General features: G+C 53.2%; 2 protein-coding genes across 6 annotated transcripts in view; one reads left to right on the top strand and one right to left on the bottom strand.

The window, feature by feature from the left end:
* LOC140901855 (uncharacterized) overlaps positions 1-17,741 on the bottom strand; it is a 355,046-nt gene that overhangs the window by 34,206 nt on the left and 303,099 nt on the right. The window lies entirely within an intron of this gene.
* On the top strand, positions 5,573-16,891 carry LOC140902260 (uncharacterized). Of its 5 annotated transcripts, XR_012156026.1 has the most exons (5): positions 5,573-5,770; positions 9,785-9,863; positions 10,981-11,119; positions 12,131-13,498; positions 16,197-16,891. XR_012156026.1 is itself a non-coding variant. In XM_073322168.2 (4 exons), exon 4 carries the CDS (start codon positions 12,195-12,197, stop codon positions 12,858-12,860), a length of 666 nt encoding a protein of 221 aa, XP_073178269.1. In that variant the 5' UTR covers positions 5,573-5,770; positions 9,788-9,863; positions 10,981-11,119; positions 12,131-12,194; the 3' UTR covers positions 12,861-15,574. The 5 variants fall into 5 exon arrangements, 4 of the variants coding, with proteins under 4 accessions (XP_073178269.1, XP_073178268.1, XP_073178270.1 ...); XM_073322168.2 differs by lacking the exon at positions 16,197-16,891 and having other exon boundaries at positions 9,788-9,863; positions 12,131-15,574; XM_073322167.2 differs by lacking the exon at positions 16,197-16,891 and having other exon boundaries at positions 12,131-15,574.

Genomic DNA, 17,741 nt, shown 5'->3' with positions numbered 1-17,741 from the left:
TGCCTGACTAATCTAATCGCCTTCTATGATGAGATTACTGGTTCTGTGGATGAAGGGAAAGCAGTGGATGTATTGTTACTTGACTTTAGCAAAGTTTTTGACACGGTCTCCCACAGTATTCTTGTCAGCAAGTTAAAGAAGCATGGGCTGGATGAATGCACTATAAGGGGGGTAGAAAGTTGGCTAGATTGTCTGGCTCAACGGGTAGTGATCAATGGCTCCATGTCTAGTTGGCAGCCGGTGTCAAGTGGAGTGCCCCAGGGGTCGGTCCTGGGGCCGGTTTTGTTCAATATCTTCATAAATGATCTGGAGGATGGTGTGGATTGCACTCTCAGCAAATTTGCGGATGATACTAAACTGGGAGGAGTGGTAGATACGCTGGAGGGGAGGGATAGGATACAGAAGGACCTAGACAAATTGGAGGATTGGGCCAAAAGAAATCTGATGAGGTTCAATAAGGATAAGTGCAGGGTCCTGCACTTAGGACGGAAGAACCTAATGCACAGCTACAGACTAAGGACCGAATGGCTAGGCAGCAGTTCTGCGGAAAAGGACCTAGGGGTGACAGTGGACGAGAAGCTGGATATGAGTCAGCAGTGTGCCCTTGTTGCCAAGAAGGCCAACAGCATTTTGGGATGTATAAGTAGGGGCATAGCGAGCAGATCGAGGGACGTGATCGTCCCCCTCTATTCGACATTGGTGTGGCCTCATCTGGAGTACTGTGTCCAGTTTTGGGCCCCACACTACAAGAAGGATGTGGATAAATTGGAGAGAGTCCAGCGAAGGGCAACAAAAATGATTAGGGGTCTGGAACACATGAGTTATGAGGAGAGGCTGAGGGAGCTGGGATTGTTTAGCCTGCAGAAGAGAAGAATGAGGGGGGATTTGATAGCTGTTTTCAACTACCTGAGAGGTGGTTCCAGAGAGGATGGTTCTAGACTATTCTCAGTGGTAGAAGAGGACAGGACAAGGAGGAATGGTCTCAAGTTGCAGTGGGGGAGGTTTAGGCTGGATATTAGGAAAAACTTCTTCACTAGGAGGGTGGTGAAACACTGGAATGCATTACCTAGGGAGGTGGTAGAATCTCCTTCCTTAGAAGTTTTTAAGGTCAGGCTTGACAAAGCCCTGGCTGGGATGATTGAATTGGGGATTGGTCCTGCTTTGAGCAGGGGGTTGGACTAGATGACCTCCTGAGGTCCCTTCCAACCCTAATATTCTATGCTTCTATGATTTATTTTATTGCAAGTATTTGTTTTAGATACTTCTTGATATTTTTTAAGAAATATTTTAAGGTATTTATTTTTTATTTCTTATTACCATTTTATTGTTATTACTTTATTATTTATTGTAATGCTTAACTATCATTTATTATAATTGTGTTTAGGTATTTGTTTTAGATATTTGGGGGAATTCCTTTTATTTTTGTAGGTATTTATTTTGTATTTCTTACCATTTTATTATTATTATTCCTTTATTGTTTTTTTAGTTATGTTATTTTAGGTATGTGTTTTAGGGTGGGTTATTTTTAATTTTTTTCTTTTTAGGAATTTCTTTTTTAAACGAGCAATTTGGCAACTTGGATACGAATTAGCGAAATGTTTCGGCGTTGCTAAATTTACCTTTCTCTCTGGCAAAAGAATGTCAGTCAAAAAGTTTCGACCAGCTTTATCTGATTCGTTTCATACTCCTAGCCAATATAGCTCTGCTGGCAGAATGCCTAAGGGCAGGCCAGGCCAACAGCATTGGGCATATGCTGGTTCACTGAATGAATAGATTACAGCCCAATTTACATGTCAGCCATGGGAGAAGAAGGGAGATCTTGAGGACACAGGCCAGAACAACTGTGTTTTGTTCCCCATCTCTACTACAATCTTCTGGAGAGAGGTTAGGCAACTGGTTGTTCTCCTCGTACCCAATATGTGAATTATTATTATTTGTTATCTGTACTAATGTAGCTCTGTACATTATTTATTACGTGTATTACGGTCGCACCCAGAAGCCCTAGTCATGGCCCAGGGCCTCATTGTGCTAGGTGCTGTACAAAGACAACTCCTGCCCCCAAAGAGTTTATAATCCACGTGTAAGACAAGAGCTGACTGGAAAAATTTTGTCTAAACAGTTTTCCATTGGAAAATGCTGTTTTGACAAAACCCATTTGTATTTATTTATATATTTATTTGGAGAAATGGTGACAAGATTTTATTTCAAAAAATGTTTGGGGGGGGGGAACGTTTCGACAACGTGGAACCATTCTGTGTCGACATTTTGCAGGACCAAAAGATTTGATTTTTCTTGCCTCAAAAGCTACTTTTTTGTTCTGAAATTCGCTTTATTTTACGTAAGAGCCTTTAAAAAAATTAAAAAGGGTCAAAATGCAAAAGAAACATTTTGACAGACCTGATTTTTTTTTTTTTTTTTTTGATTTGGGGGAAATTTAGTTGTGCGCAAACATTGAAAAATGTGGCTAGTTGTTCCAATCAGAATGATCTTTCTTTCTTTCTTTCTTTCTTTCGGAAAAATTGGAATTTTTTTATGGGATGGCATATCCATTTCTCAAGCAGCTGGAGACAAGAGATGGAGAGAGACAGACAGATGGGAGAGTTCAAGGGAACAACAAGATAATACAGGTTTCAGAGTAACAGCCGTGTTAGTCTGTATTCGCAAAAAGAAAAGGAGTACTTGTGGCACCTTAGAGACTAACCAATTTATTTGATTGAGCATGAGCTCAAAAGCTCATGCTCAAATAAATTGGTTAGTCTCTAAGGTGCCACAAGTACTCCTTTTCTTTTTAAGATAATACTGGTCAGTGTGACAGACAGGATCTCAACACATCAGCAGCCAAACTCTCGTCAAGTTTTTTAGAGGCACCATGGCAAAGGAGAGTTTTCAGGAGGGATTTGAAAGTAGCTAATGAGGCAGCTTTGTGGCCTCCTCCCAAGGGGCAGGAGCCATGGATTCCTCCTAAAAATGGGAGTGGGGGTCCATGAGGCATCCCTGTGGCCCTACCCCTTCCCCTCCAAGGCCCCGCCCCCGAGCCATGCCAGAAGCTGGAGGCGGGGGAACAGGGAGCCTGGGTCCCTCCACCTGCTCCCCGACCCCACCCCAAACTTCCCACCCAGGGCAGGTGGAGGGTCCATGGCTCCCCATACCCGACCCAGCTCTGGCGTTTGGCCTGGCTCTGGGGCGGGGCCTCAGGGGCCGAAGAGCCAGAGCCAGGCCATGGTAAGAGCCACCTGGGCAGCTGTGGGGAACTAATGACCCACTATCTGCCCTGGGCAGGGACTCAGGCTGGGGGCTGCTCTCAGGCCCCCCTACCCAGGTAGGTGGAGGTTCTGCAATTCCCCACAGCTTCCTAGGCTCCCCAGGCTGCTCTTATCCGGGCCAAGCTCCAACTTCCAGCCTGGTGTGGGGGCAGAGCCTCCGGGGGAAGAGGTGAGGCAGGAGGCTGGGCATGTGGCAAAAAGTGGGAGGGCCACAGCCCGTTTGGCCCCCCCCCCATTCCAGCACCCCTGCCAAGGGGCAAGATGTGAGAAAGCAGGAGGGTACTTGTTCTAAAGTCTGACACTATAAAGTGTCTATCACTGTGTTTTCCAAACCTTTCATCATTCTCCTGGCTCCTTGCTGACGCCTCTCCAGTTTATCCACACCCTTTCTGAATGGTGGGCCCCAGAACTGGACACAGGATTCCAGCAGTAGTCACCCCGGTGCCAAATCCAGAGGGAAAAGACCTCCTGACTCCTCAAATTTCCCCTGTTTGTGCATCCCAGGATTGCATTAGCCCTTTTGGCCACAGCGTCGCACTGGGAGCTCGTGTTCAGCCGATCATCCACCCCCACATCTTTCTCAGAGTCACTGCTTCCCAGAATAGAGTCCCCCATCCTGTAGGTATGGCCTGCGTTCTTTGTTCCAAGCTGTATGACTTTATTTTGGCATATTGCTGGCTTGTGTCCACCTCCCCAAGCAATCCACATTGCTGGGGATCAGTGACCTGTCCTCTCTGTTGACCTGAAATACTGCATGCAGTACTGGTCGCCCCATCGGAGAAAAGCTCTCTTAGAGTTGGAAGAGGTGCAAAGAAGAGTAATGAAACAATTTAGAGGGATGGAACAGCTACCACACGAGGAGAGATTAAAAAGATGGAGGCTGATCAGCTTGGAAAAGAGACGACTAAGGGGGGATATGATGGAGGTCTATAAAATCATGACTGGTGTGGAGAAAGGGGATAGGGAAGTGTTATTTACCCCTTCACGTGACACAAGAACTAGGGGGTCACCTGATTAAATTAATAGCAGGTTTTAAACAAACATAAGGAAATATTTCTTCACACAACACACACTCAACCTGTGGAACTCATTGCCACATGATGTTGTGAAGGCCAAAAGTTGGGTTCAAAAAAGAATGAGATAAGTTCATGGAGGATAGGTCCATCACTGGCTAGTAGCCAGGATAGACTCCAGGTGTCCCTAAACCTCCAACTGCTGAAAGCTGGGACTAGATGACAGGGCATGGATCATTTGCATTTGCCCTGGTCTGTTCATTCCCTCTGAAGCATCTGGCACTGGCCACTGTCAAAGACAAGATATGGGGCTAAGTGGGCCATTGGTCTGACCCAATATGGCCATTCCTATGTTCTTATCTTGAAACCCTACAAGTGTGCCAATCGTGTAGAGGCATGACAGATTCCACTTCTCACGACCCCCACCACAACCCCCAAATCTTTTTTCCCAGTCACTGCTTCCCAGGAGGGAGCATCTCATTCTCTATATGGCCGACAGTCTTTGTTCCTAGATGGATACATTTACATTTAGCTGCATTAAAGTGTGTCTTGTTTGCTTGCGCTCAGTTTATCCAATTGCTCTGAGTCAGTGACCTGTCCTCTGCATTATTTACCACTTCCCCAATTTTTGTGTCATCTGCAGACGTTATCCATGATGATTTTATGTTTTCACCCAGGTCACTGACAAAAATGTTTCACAGCAGAGGGCCGAGAACCGATACCTGCAGGACCCCACTCAATAGAAATGCAGCCTCTTGATTCCCTGTTTACAGTTACATTTTGAGACCTATCCACCGTTTTTTAATTCATTCGACGTGGGTCCTGTTCATTTTATAGCGTTCTAGATTGTTTAGGCAGAGTGCCAGGCGGGACGAAGCCAAACGCCTTGCAGAAGTCTACGTCTATTACGTCACGGTTATCCCCCAAACCTGTAATCTCATCGGACAAAGAGATCAAGTTCGTCTCCCGCAGAGGCAGATTGTGTCTAGTTTTTGGTTCCAAAGGGCGTTTTGTTTCTAAACGTCCCCTGGTTTTATTTTTAAATGTTTGAAACTGCTCAAGAGCAAAACGGTTTGACCCCACAGGACATTTCTCCACCCGAAGTCAAAGGGAAAAAATATTTTTTCTCCTTCCAACTTTTCAAGACACTAAACATTTCAGCTATTTTCAACTTGAAATGACCCCCCCCTCCCCAATCGCCCCCCACTTTGGGGAATCAGCCAGGGACCGGAAACTCCGTGCTGTGCCCAGCTCTGCTCAGCCCCCAGGGGGCCCCGGGCGCTGCCCTTCGGGTCCTCCAGGGGCGCCCTGCGGAACCCAGGCGTCCGGGGCAGGGGGAGGCTGGGGGGATGTCTGCCTGCCGTCTGGCGGGGGAAGGGTTAACAACCATCGAGCTGGCAGCCGCTGCTGTGCAGAGCGGAGCCGGGGCTGGGGAAGGAGAGACCGAGAGAGGGGCCCGGGCACCTTCCTGCGCCCAGCCCAGCGTGTGCACCGGTGAGAGCGGGTGGGGGCGGCTGGGCTGCAGCTCGGGGGGTCTGGGGGCCACAGCAGCTGGGGGAGGGAAAGAGCTGCAGCTGGGGAGGGAGGAGGAGGGCAGGGAGCTGGGATCTGCAGCTGGGGAGCAGGGGGGCTGGGAGCTGCAGCTGGGGAGGAGGGGGGCAGGGAGCTGGGATCTGCAGCTGCGGGTGAGAGCTGCAGCTGGGGAGGAGGGGGGCTGGGGTGAGAGCTGCAGCTGGGGAGGAGGGGGCAGGGAGCTGGGGGTGAGAGCTGCAGCTGGGGAGGAGGGGGGCAGGGAGCTGTAGCTGGGGAGGAGGGGACAGGGAGCTGGGATCTGCAGCTGGGGAGCAGGGGGGCTGGGGGTGAGAGCTGCAGCTGGGGAGGAGGGGGGCTGGGGTGAGAGCTGCAGCTGGGGAGGAGGGGGCAGGGAGCTGGGGGTGAGAGCTGCAGCTGGGGAGGAGGGGGGCAGGGAGCTGTAGCTGGGGAGTAGGGGACAGGGAGCTGGGATCTGCAGCTGGGGAGCAGGGGGGCTGGGGGTGAGAGCTGCAGCTGGGGAGGAGGGGGGCTGGGGTGAGAGCTGCAGCTGGGGAGGAGGGGGCAGGGAGCTGGGATCTGCAGCTGGGGAGCAGGGGGGCTGGGGGTGAGAGCTGCAGCTGGGGAGGAGGGGGCAGGGAGCTGGGATCTGCAGCTGGGGAGCAGGGGGGCTGGGGGTGAGAGCTGCAGCTGGGGAGGAGGGGGGCAGGGAGCTGGGATCTGCAGCTGGGGAGGAGGGGGCTGGGGGTGAGAGCTGCAGCTGGGGAGGAGGGGGGCAGGGAGCTGGGATCTGCAGCTGGGGAGGAGGGGGCTGGGGGTGAGAGCTGCAGCTGGGGAGGAGGGGGGCAGGGAGCTGGGATCTGCAGCTGGGGAGGAGGGGGCTGGGGGTGAGAGCTGCAGCTGGGGAGGAGGGGGGCAGGGAGCTGGGAGCTGCAGCTGGGGGTGAGAGCTGCAGCTGGGGAGGAGGGGGGCTGGGGGTGAGAGCTGTAGCTGGGGAGGAGGGGGGCTGGGACCTGAAGATGGGGGGAAGAGGGGCTGCAGGGAAGAGGGTGGAACTAGTGCTGGGAAGGGAAGGGGGGCCGGCGGCTGAGGTTGAGAAGGGGCAGGGAGCTGCAGTTGGGGAGGGGCACTGGGGGGCTGGGATCTGGGGGACATGGGGGTTGGGAGCTGGTGGTGGGGAGGTTGGGAGCTGGGGGTGGGAAAAGGGGCTGCAGGGAAGGGGCTGGGGCTGGTGAGGGGAGGGGGCTGGGAATTGGGGTGGAAGGAAGGGGGAAGCTGGGGTTGGCAGCTGGAGGTGGGGGGCTGGGATCTTTGGCGGGGGGAGAAGGCTGAAGGGGGGAGGGGCCTGGGGCCAGCCAGCAGCTCTCAAAGCTCTTTACTGAGGAGCTCAGTATCATTAGCCCCATTCTACAGATGGGGAAACTGATGCACAGAGTGGGGCTGTGACTGGCCCCGGTCACCCAGCAGGCCAGTAGCAAAGAACCCAAAGATCTCCTGAGTTCCAGCCCAATGCTTTATTCCCCCTGCAGCTCCCCCAAACAAGCAAAACACACAAATGGGAACTGAGATTTTTTTTAAAAGTTTTAAAAATAAACAAATGAAAGCCAAGCTTCTCCCACAATCTCCAGTAGAGCTAGGGAAGTGGTATTGCCATTATACAAGGCACTGGTGAGCCCTCACCTGGAATTCTCTGTGCAGTTCTGGTCTCCCATGTTTCAGAAAGATGATTTCAAGCTGAAACAGGTTCAGAGAAGGGCTACTACTAGGATGATCGGAGGAATGGAGAACCCACCTTATGAGAGAAGATTTAATGAGCTTAGCTTGTTTAGCCTGACCGAAAGAAGACTGAAGGGAGATATGATTCCTCTCTATAAATAAATCAGAGGGATAAGCACCAGGGAGGGAGAGGAGTTATTTAAATCAAGCACCAATGTGGACACAAGAAAAAATGGATGTAAACTGGCCATAAACAGGTTTAGGCTTGAAATTAGATGAAGCTTTCTAGCCATCGGAGGAGTGAAGTTCTGGGACAATCTTCCAAGAGGAGCAGAGGGGCAAAAAACTGAAATGGCTTCAAGACTGAACTTGATAAGTTTATAGAGGTGTGGTATGATCGGACTGCCTACGACTGATCTGTGACTGCTAGTAGCAAATATTTCCAACGGCCAATGATGGGACACTAGATGGGGAGAACTCTGACTTAATGCAGAGAATTCTTTCCCAGCTGTCTGACTGGTGGGTCTTGCCCACATGCTCGGGGTCCAACTGATCAGCGTATTTGGGGTCAGGAAGGAATTTTCCCCTGGGTCAGATTTGCAGAGACCATGGGGGGGTTTTCGCCTTCCTCTGCAGCGTGGGGCACGGGTCACCTGCAGGTTTAAACTAGTGTAAATTGTGGCGTCTCTGTAATGTGAAGTCTTTAAATCAGGAGGGGGCTCTTTAAATTATGATTTCGGGACTTCTGTAACTCAGCCAGAGGTGAGGGGTCTATTACAAGAGTGGCTGGGTGAGGTTCTGTGGCCTGCGATGTGCAGGAGGTCAGACTAGATGATCATGATGGTCCCTTCTGGCCTTAAAGTCTATGAGACTCTGGGAGCTGTCAAATTAACATGCTATTTTTTTTTGATGAGATTAAAAGTTTGGTTGATAAAGGTAATAGTGTTGCCGTAATAGACTTAGACTTGTGCAAAGTGTTTGACTTGGTACTGCATAACATTTTGATTTAAAAACTAGAACAATATAAATTTAATGTGGCCCACATTAAATGGAGTAAAAACTGGCTAACTGATAGGTCTAAAAAATGTAACTCTAAATGGGGAATCATCATTTGGGGGATATGTGTCCAGGGGGTCCCACAGGGATCTGTTCTTGGCCCTACGTTATTTAACATCTTTATCAGTGTCTAGAAGAAAACATAAAATCATCACAGATAAAGCTTGCAGATGACCCAAAAATTGGGGGAGTGGTAAATAATGAAGAGGATGGGTCACTGACAGTGTTCCCTCTAATTTTTCCCACCCATGTATGGAATGAATTTTGTTATGTGCACCAATATGGAGGTGACGTGTGACACTCATTTGGCAGGGGTGGGGCTGAGGGGTTTGGAGTGTGGGAGGGGGCTCAAGACTGGGGCAGAAGGTTGGCGTGCAGGGGGCGAGGGCTCCGGCTGGGGGTGCGGGCTCTGGGGTGGGGCCAGGGATGAAGGATTTGGGATGTAGGAGGGGGCTCTAGGCTGGGGGGCGAGGTCAAGGAGTTTGGATTGTGGAAGGGGGCTCCAGGCTGGGGCAGGGATTTGGGGTGTGAGAAGGGGAGAGAATGATGCCTCCGTCTGGGGGTGCAGGCTCTGGGATGGGGCCAGGAATGAGGGGTTTGGGGTACAGGCTGTCCCAGGGCTACAGTGGGGAGAGAGAACTGCCCCCAGCTCTCTCTCCCTGCAGCAGTATCTGGGCTGGGTGGGAGAGGCACCTCTCCCCACCACGGCAGGTCCCGGCTGGGGCTGGGTTGGGGCCAGGGAAGGGGTGCATCCCCTAGCCATGGCAGATCCATGGCTGGGTTGGGGCTGGGGGAGGGGGAACTTAGGTCGCTGATATAGAACAATCTGGATTGCTTGGTAAACTGGGCTCAAGCAAACAATATGCATTTTAGTACAGCTACATTTAAAATGTATCCATCTAGGAAAACAGAATGCAGGCCATACTTACAGGGTAGGGAACTCTACCCTGGGGAGCAGGGACTCCGAAAAAGATTTGTCCAACTTTGATTTTGAAAACGTTCATTTTTGCTCTGACCAGAAACTCTCTTTCTCCCACCCAACTTTTCAAAATTGCCAGCTAACCAAAAACTCCATTATTTGCCCTGTTCTAGTCCCGTCCCATCCCCAAATAGCTCTAGATTGGCTGGATCCCTGAAGCAGAGAGTGTAGAACCATCCTAGGAGCTGTCACGGAACACCTGACCTTACTCTAATCCTTTCCCTCAGTAGGATTTTCTGTTGTGAGCTCCTGCGGATGTGACCACAGTCGGGCCTGGAGGAAAGGACAACACCGAAGAGAAACCAGGTGAGCAGGGAGTTAGACCAGCTGGGAACCCTGCAGGGGGGCACGGGAGTCCCAGCAAAGCCGCCCAGAGCCCCTCTAGCAAGTAACTAGAGTTCGGTGACATTTTTTGAGTGGAACATTTTTTTCAGCAAAAAACGCAGATTCAGTGAGGCCAAAAACGCTTCCCGAATTCATGTCTGATTTATCAGATTGTTGGTCACGGGGGGGAGGGGTGTGGGAATAAACAACAAAAATTCCCCAAAAGTCCAAAGTTTCCTTATGACATTTTCTATATGAATTGCTGGCTGAAATGACTTTTCGGTTAGGATCTGCCTTCTATTTTATTTTTAAAAGACAAATGCATTTTTTTAAAAAATCTTGAAAGTGACTCAAAATGTTTTGGATTGACGGAAAGATTTCACTTGACCCAAAACAATGATTGTTTCGATTTCTAAAAGATTCACCAACATTTAAAAAAACATTTTGGGGTTGACCCAAAAATGATTTGTTTTTCCCCAATTTTTTTGGAACTGCCAGTCAACCGAAGTTTCACACAGCTGATTGTCAAGGTGGGAATGTGTGGGGTGCTGGTTCCTGTGCTGTCACCCATCCAAGCAGAAACTAGGCAAGGAGCAGACCAGAGCAGGACAGGAAGAAGGCTGGGAGGCAAGGCTGGGAGGCAAGGCTGGGGCAGGAGCAGTCACAGTGGCGGGCATAAGCGTTAAGCAGCCAGCAACCTGCTGCTGAGCTTCAAAGCAAGGGCCCACTGGCTCCACATCAGCCAGTCAGGCCAGCCGGCCACCAAGCAGCTCTGCTGGCACTCAGATGTACTCGTGAGACAGCCTGGAGACAGCTGATTCCAGGCTCAGCTGCTGGGCCTTGCTCCTATATTAATAATAATGCCCAGTGCTTTCCATCCATAGAGTTCAAAGCCCTTGACGATGGAGCTCAGTAGTGTAATCCCCATTGTACAAGTGGGGAAACTGAGGCAAGGAGCAGGATGGTCGCCCAGGAGGCCAGAGCCGGGAATAGAAGCCAGGTGCCCTGAGTCTCAGTGCTCTATCTGCTAGGCCACGCTGCCTCTCACCAGAAATGGGGCAGCAGGAGCAACTCACGGCTAGATTCTCTGTCCTCACAGGAAGCAGGGAAGAAAGAAGGGGATCCCTGAAGCTGCCTGGGAGGAGCCAAAGGGAACAGTCCTGGTAGCGAAGCCAGGCTGCACACAGTATTCTTGTCAGCAAGTTAAAGAAGTATGGGCTGGATGAATGCACTATAAGGTGGGTAGAAAGTTGGCTAGATTGTCGGGCTCAACGGGTAGTGATCAATGGCTCCATGTCTAGTTGGCAGCCGGCTTCATAAATGATCTGGAGGATGGTGTGGATTGCACTCTCAGCAAATTTGCGGATGATACTAAACTGGGAGGAGTGGTAGATACGCTGGAGGGGAGGGATAGGATACAGAGGGACCTAGACAAATTGGAGGATTGGGCCAAAAGAAATCTGATGAGGTTCAATAAGGATAAGTGCAGGGTCTTGCACTTAGGACGGAAGAACCCAATGCACAGCTACAGACTAGGGACTGAATGGCTAGGCAGCAGTTCTGCGGAAAAGGACCTGGGGTGACAGTGGACGAGAAGCTGGATATGAGTCAGCAGTGTGCCCTTGTTGCCAAGAAGACCAATGGCATTTTGGGATGTATAAGTAGGGGCATAGCGAGCAGATCGAGGGACGTGATCGTTCCCCTCTATTCGACATTGGTGAGGCCTCATCTGGAGTACTGTGTCCCGTTTTGGGCCCCACACTACAAGAAGGATGTGGAGAAATTGGAAAGAGTCCAGCGAAGGGCAACAAAAATGATTAGGGGTCTGGAACACATGACTTATGAGGAGAGGCTGAGGGAACTGGGATTGTTTAGTCTGCGGAAGAGAAGAATGAGGGGGGATTTGATAGCTGCTTTCAACTACCTGAGAGGTGGTTCCAGAGAGGATGGTTCTAGACTATTCTCAGTGGTAGCTGATGACAGAACAAGGAGTAATGGTCTCAAGTTGCAGTGGGGGAGGTTTAGGTTGGATATTAGGAAAAACTTTTTCACTAGGAGGGTGGTGAAACACTGGAATGCGTTGCCTAGGGAGGTGGTAGAATCTCCTTCCTTAGAAGTTTTTAAAGTCAGGCTTGACAAAGCCCTGGCTGGGATGATTGAATTGGGGATGGGTCCTGCTTTTGAGCAGGGGGTTGGACTAGATGACCTCCTGAGGTCCCTTCCAACCCTGATATTCTATGATTCTATAGGCTCGTTGGAGGATTGGCCACGCCCATAACCCCAGGCTGCTGGAGCCCCGCACCGGCCACGCCCATGGGTGAGAAGGCCAACACGTGCCCGTACTGTGGCAAGGGCTTCCGGCGCAGCTCCCACCTGACCCGGCATCTGGGCACCCACTCAGGCGGAGAGCAGCGCTCCTATTCCTGCAACCACCGTGGCAAGGGCCCGGCCCTGGCTCCGCCACCAGCGGGCGAGCGCCCCTACACCTGCACCCACTGCGGGAAAGCCTTTGGGCGCAGCGCCCACCTGGCCCGGCACCAGGAGACCCACTCTGGCGAACGCCCCTACAAGTGCACCTACTGCGGGAAAGCTTTCGGGCGCAACGCCCACCTGACCCGGCACCATGGCACCCATACTGGCGAGCGTCCCTACCAGTGCGGCATATGTGGCAGGGCCTTCACCCGCGACGCTCACTTGACCCGGCACCAGCTCGTCCACACCGGCGAGAAGCCATTCCAGTGTGGCGTCTGTGGCAAAGCCTTCACCCGCAGCGCCCACCTGGCCCGGCACCAGGGCACCCACACGGGCGAGAAGCCCTTTGAGTGCGGGGTCTGCGGCAAAGCCTTCACCCGCGACGCCCACTTGGCCCGACACCGGGCCACTCACACCGGCGAGCGCCCCTACAAGTGCGCCGACTGCGGGAAGGGCTTCGGAGCCACCTCCCACCTCCTCCGCCACCAGAGGACCCACCAGGAGTAGCTGCCCTGGCGTGGAGCGTGGGAACCAAGGGGCAGTGGTTCCCACACCCCCCAGTGCCCTCCTCCATCATCGGAGGAGAGGACATGGGAATCGCGGGCACCAGTTCCCACACTGCCACCTTGTGGGGTGTCTCTCCCGTATGGGGAACTGAGGGGGTGTCAGCTGTCACGCCCGCTCCTGCTGGGGCACTCCTCGCCCATGGGGGGTGTGGGACTCAGGGAGTGCCAGCTCCTATGCCACCTCTTCCCAGAGTGCGCCATCTTCCGGGGAGGGCGTGGGAACCAAGGGGGCACCAATTCCCACACTGCCACCCTCTGGGGTGCTCGTCCCCTGGAGGGAGAGCTGGTGCCCCCACTGACACACACTGACATGCTCCTACCCCCCTGGGCTAGGGTTGGGAACCGAGAGGGGGGCAGCATTCCCTGTGCCCACATCCAAGCTGCTGCAACGACCGTACAGGAGGATCTGACCCAGAGTTGGGTTCCGGGCATCCTTGGGGCATGGATGGTAATGTGGGCCCCCTGGGGAGCACACAGTATCACCGGCCCCGCAGCCAGATTGCCCTGCGAACGGACAATGATCCAGCCCTATCTAAAACCTCGTCCGGACAGAGAGATTGACTGAAACTGCAGCCCCAGGTGGGTGCACTCTTCCGAGGGAAAAGGGACTCAATCCCAGGACAATCACTCTGCCCCCAAAGCAACCCCCCTGCCCAGCCCTGGTGGCAGGCTCAGATGCCTTCTGCTCTGCCAGGCCGGTCACAGGCGCTAGCCCCCTCAGCCCTTGCCAGGCTTGGCCTCACCCCTTCCCAGCAGGGCGAGCCAGCCCCAGGGTGCTGGCCCTTAGAGGAGCAGGCCAGCCTGGTCCAGGGAGTGAATCCAGAATAGCTCTGTCAGACGGCACTAGCCAGCGTGGAGAAGTTAGTCTGGAACAGCCAGGCCAGGCTGCTTCCCTCAGTGTAGACATGGTGTGAGAGCGCGCACAGGCAGCGTGCCAAGACAAGAACAGCATGTGTGTGTGTGTGAGAGAGAAACCTTTTGTGCCTCTGTGTGTGTGTGAGAGAGAGAGAAACCTCCTTGTGTGTGAGTGTGTGTGTGTGAGTAACCTCCTTGTGTGTCCGTGTGTGTGTGAAACCTCATGTGGATGTCCGTCCATTCATGTGTGTGAAATGTCATGTGTGAAACTTCCTCCCACTTATCCATGAGTGCATGTGCGATAAACCCCCTTATGTGTGTATATCCGTGTGTGCGTGGAACTCTGCCAGAGGATGTTGAGAAGGCCAAGACTATAACAGGGTTAAAAAAAGAGCTAGATACATTCATGGAGGATAGGTCCATCAATGGCTATTAGCCAGGATGGGCAGGGATGGTGTCCTGAGCCTCTGTTTGCCAGAAGCTGGGAATGGGTGACGGGATGGATCACTTGATGATTCCCTGTTCTGTTCGTTCCCTCTGGGGCACCTGGCATAGATCACTGTCAGGAGACAGGATACTGGGCTAGATGAACCTTTGGTCCGAACCAGCATGGCCATTCTTATGTGTGTGTGAAACCTCCTGGAGTATGTGTGAGAGACTTCCTGCCATGTGTGCAGGTGTGAAACCTCCATGTGTGTGCATGTGTATGTGAAGCCGCTTCTCCTGTGTGTGTGAAACTTCCTATGTGCATGTGTCTGTATGAAACCTTGTGTGTGTGTGTGTGTGTGTGTGAAACCTCCTCCTGTGTGTGTGTGAAATAGGGTTGCCAATTTTGGCTGGACATATTCCTGGAGGTTTCATCACATGACATAATCTTTAATTAAAGATTGATCTTTAATTTCTGGATACTCCAGGACAGTCCTGAAGGATTGGCAACCCTAGAGTCAAACGTGTGTGTGTGTGAGAGAGAGCGAAACCTCCTTGTGTGTGTGTGAGAGAGAATCCTCGTGCGCGTGTGTGAAAGAGAACCCTCCTGTGTGTGCATGTGAGAGAGAACGCTCCTCGTGCATGTGTGTGTATGTGAGAGAGACAGAGATACAAACACAGACACACACATGTGAGGGAGGAGGTTTTGTTCCCGAACCTTGGAAGAGGGGTGCACTTGCTGTGGGACCAGCAGGTCTCTGTGGGGTTGTCAGAGGAGCACAGAGGCTGCAGAAGGATATTTCTGGCCTCTACCCCATCTCCGCATGGAGGCTGTGTGCACACTGCACTGTAAACCTGGGTCTGGAGGAGCTGGGCCTGTGCACTCTGTGTGTCCAAGCCCACACCGTCTGCGTTGTAAACCTGAGTTTACAAATGCTGGCCCCGATCCCCCAGCTGGGCTAGCATGTCCACACTGCACTGCGTGGCCCTTCTGCCTTGGGGCTGCAGCTTGAGCTGTATCCACACTGCAAGATGCTGGGGCTAAGACCCGCGTCGCAGCAGGACTCGGGCTGGGACCCCCCCCACCCCAGCAGGGCCCTGAGTGCTTGCTGAACCAAGTCAGACCAACATGTGTGTGGACGGCAGGGGGGCCTGGGGCTCAAACCTGAGTCAGAGCCAGGCTTAGTGTGCAGTGTAGACACACCCTGAGGGAGCTGGCCATTTTCCCTCAGTCAAAATGGCTGCTCTCTCCTGTTTTGGGGGGGCGGCCACGAATGAAACCAGCCTGTGCTGTAGAGCGTGCCCCCCTACAACAACCCATTGAGGGGGCCAGGGGCAGGAAACAAGGGCAGGGGGATGTGGAGGGCAGAAAGGTTGAAGGGTCACAAGGATGGGGGGGGGCAGGGATGTGGGGTATAGAGGGCAGGAGGGGGTTGCAGGGAAATGTGGAGAGCTGAGAGGTCAGAGGTGCAGGTGGGGGCAGCAGGGAGGCTGGGGGCAGCCTGAAGGACAGGAGGGAGATCACAGGGGCAGGAGGAGGATGGGAGGGGGCTGGAAGAGGGGTAGGAGGAAAGGTTGAGGCAGGGCGTGAGGGGACATGGGGCAGGAGGGGGACAGGGAGATATGGAGATGTAGGGGCAGGAGGCAGGGCTCAGAGGGAGATGGGGGTGGGTGGCAGAGAGGCTGAGGAACCACTCAGGGTCAGATGAGGGGCAGGAGAGTGAGGGGAGTCCGGGGGGGCAGGAAGGAACAAGTGGAGGGTTGGAAAGGAAAAAGCAGGGAAACCAGGGGCAGATAGCAGAGAGGTTGGGCGGTGTGGGGAGAGAGGCAGCCCCCAGCCCTAGGGGGTGGGGTGCATTCCAGGCTGAACCCCAGATGCTCTCACACCCGTAGGGAGCTGGCACTTTCCCCAACCAAGCTCAGAACCACAAGGTGGGTCCCGTCCCCCCTGACCATGCCCCCTAATTATTATTCGTTGACAAATCTGATTTTTCAGACAGGTACCGGAGCTTGGCCCCTCAGGGCTGGCAGCGTCTCCAGCCACAGGTCACCTTCCAGCAGCTCCCAGCCGCCTCTTCCTGGGGGTGCGATTGTGGCCAGTCCCCGATGTGCCACTCAACAAGGGGACAGCTGGCACGCCCACAGGGCCATGCAGTGGGGTAGAATTGGCATCCCAAGTGGCTTGGCCCTGACCTCGTGGGACTGTCCCAGGAGCCTTTGGGCCCCATAGAGAGCTGTGCTCACTGTGTCTTGGGGCTGTTGTGGCCTCCTCTCTGATGGATGCCGCACAGGGGATACTTGGGTTCGCTCCCGGTCGCTGTCGCCTCTCTCCTTACAACAAGGCACCTGCTCCACTGGGCACAGAGAGCAAGGAGGTGCCGATCTCTGAGGATGGGCTGCGTCACACTGCCGTGGCGCGGGGACATGCTGGGGCAGGGTGGGGGAGACGTGCAGAGCCAGGTACTTTACCACATTTGTCTTCGGTAGATTGTATTGTTAGTGGCCCCACTCCAGTGCCAGAGGCACAGTGGGCAACTGGCTGAAATGGGAGTGGCCTCCTAGTGCTCCCTCCGTTTCCCACACCCGCCCCCCGTTTTCCTAGCACTGTGTTTTTCAGGGGTTATCCTCTATTTTCTAATCGTGCTAACGATGTCTGTCTCGATCTGAAATAAATGCTCTTTGCCCAACCCACCTCTTAGCCCCTTCGTCTTTCCCACGGACCCCAGGCCAGATGCCCTACAAGCATCACTCCACGGAGCTCCTCCAGCAGAGCTGATGGCCGAAACCCCTCCATGCTACAGCACCAGAGCTGCTGAGAAATCCAGCAGGCTGGCTGGGGAACGGGGGATTTCCCTAAGGCGGAGGTGAGGTGCCGCAGATGCCAATGGATGGTGGTGTCTCCAGTCCAATTTCGTGGACATGGATTGGGGGGTGGAGTGGGGATGAACTCCCCACTGCTACTAGCCTGGCTGGTTCTGCTCTCTCCTCCCCATTCCACAACTAGCCCATCTTGAAAGCAACTTGAGAGGGTTTGCATGTGGATAGGGGGTGTCAGGGCAGCCAGTTGGCTGTCCTAGTTTGGAGCAGGAGCAGCCTGGAAGAGCTACCAAGGTCCAGGGAACATTTCCCCCCTCACGCCCCTGCTAAGTGACCCTGGGTTGATGGTGGAGCCTATCTGAGAAGGAACAGGCAGGGCTGGTATAAAGCCAGGAAGCTGCCAGCAGAAACAGGCTGCAGGGAAAGCAGGCTGCAGTCACCCCATGGGAGTTGGGAGCTTGAGTTGGACACCCATGGCTGGGCCAGAACAGCAAGAAAGAGAGACATAGGAAGGAGCACTGTGAAATAGCAGTGGGGTCTGGGAGTGAGCAGACCAGGGTTGCTGGATAGAGGGTCCCTGGGCTGGACCCTGGAGTAATGCATGGGCCCGGGTTCCCCTGCCCTCTAATGGGAAAGGGGCATAGTCTTAGGTTAGAGAGCAGCCTGGAAAGGCAGCTGGATAGTTGGTCTGGAGAGATTTTGCTACCCTGGAAGAGGGAAAACA

The sequence above is a fragment of the Lepidochelys kempii genome, chromosome 23, assembly GCF_965140285.1.
Source record: "Lepidochelys kempii isolate rLepKem1 chromosome 23, rLepKem1.hap1, whole genome shotgun sequence".
Taxonomy (NCBI): Eukaryota; Metazoa; Chordata; order Testudines; family Cheloniidae; genus Lepidochelys; species Lepidochelys kempii.
The sequence above is the reverse complement of the archived record's forward strand: the minus strand, read 5'-3'. Positions and strand labels throughout refer to the sequence as shown.

Bases quoted from the DNA above. Each gene is read 5' to 3' on its own strand.
- LOC140902260 (XM_073322168.2), top strand. From the start codon at position 12,195: ATGGGTGAGAAGGCCAACACGTGCCCGTACTGTGGCAAGGGCTTCCGG.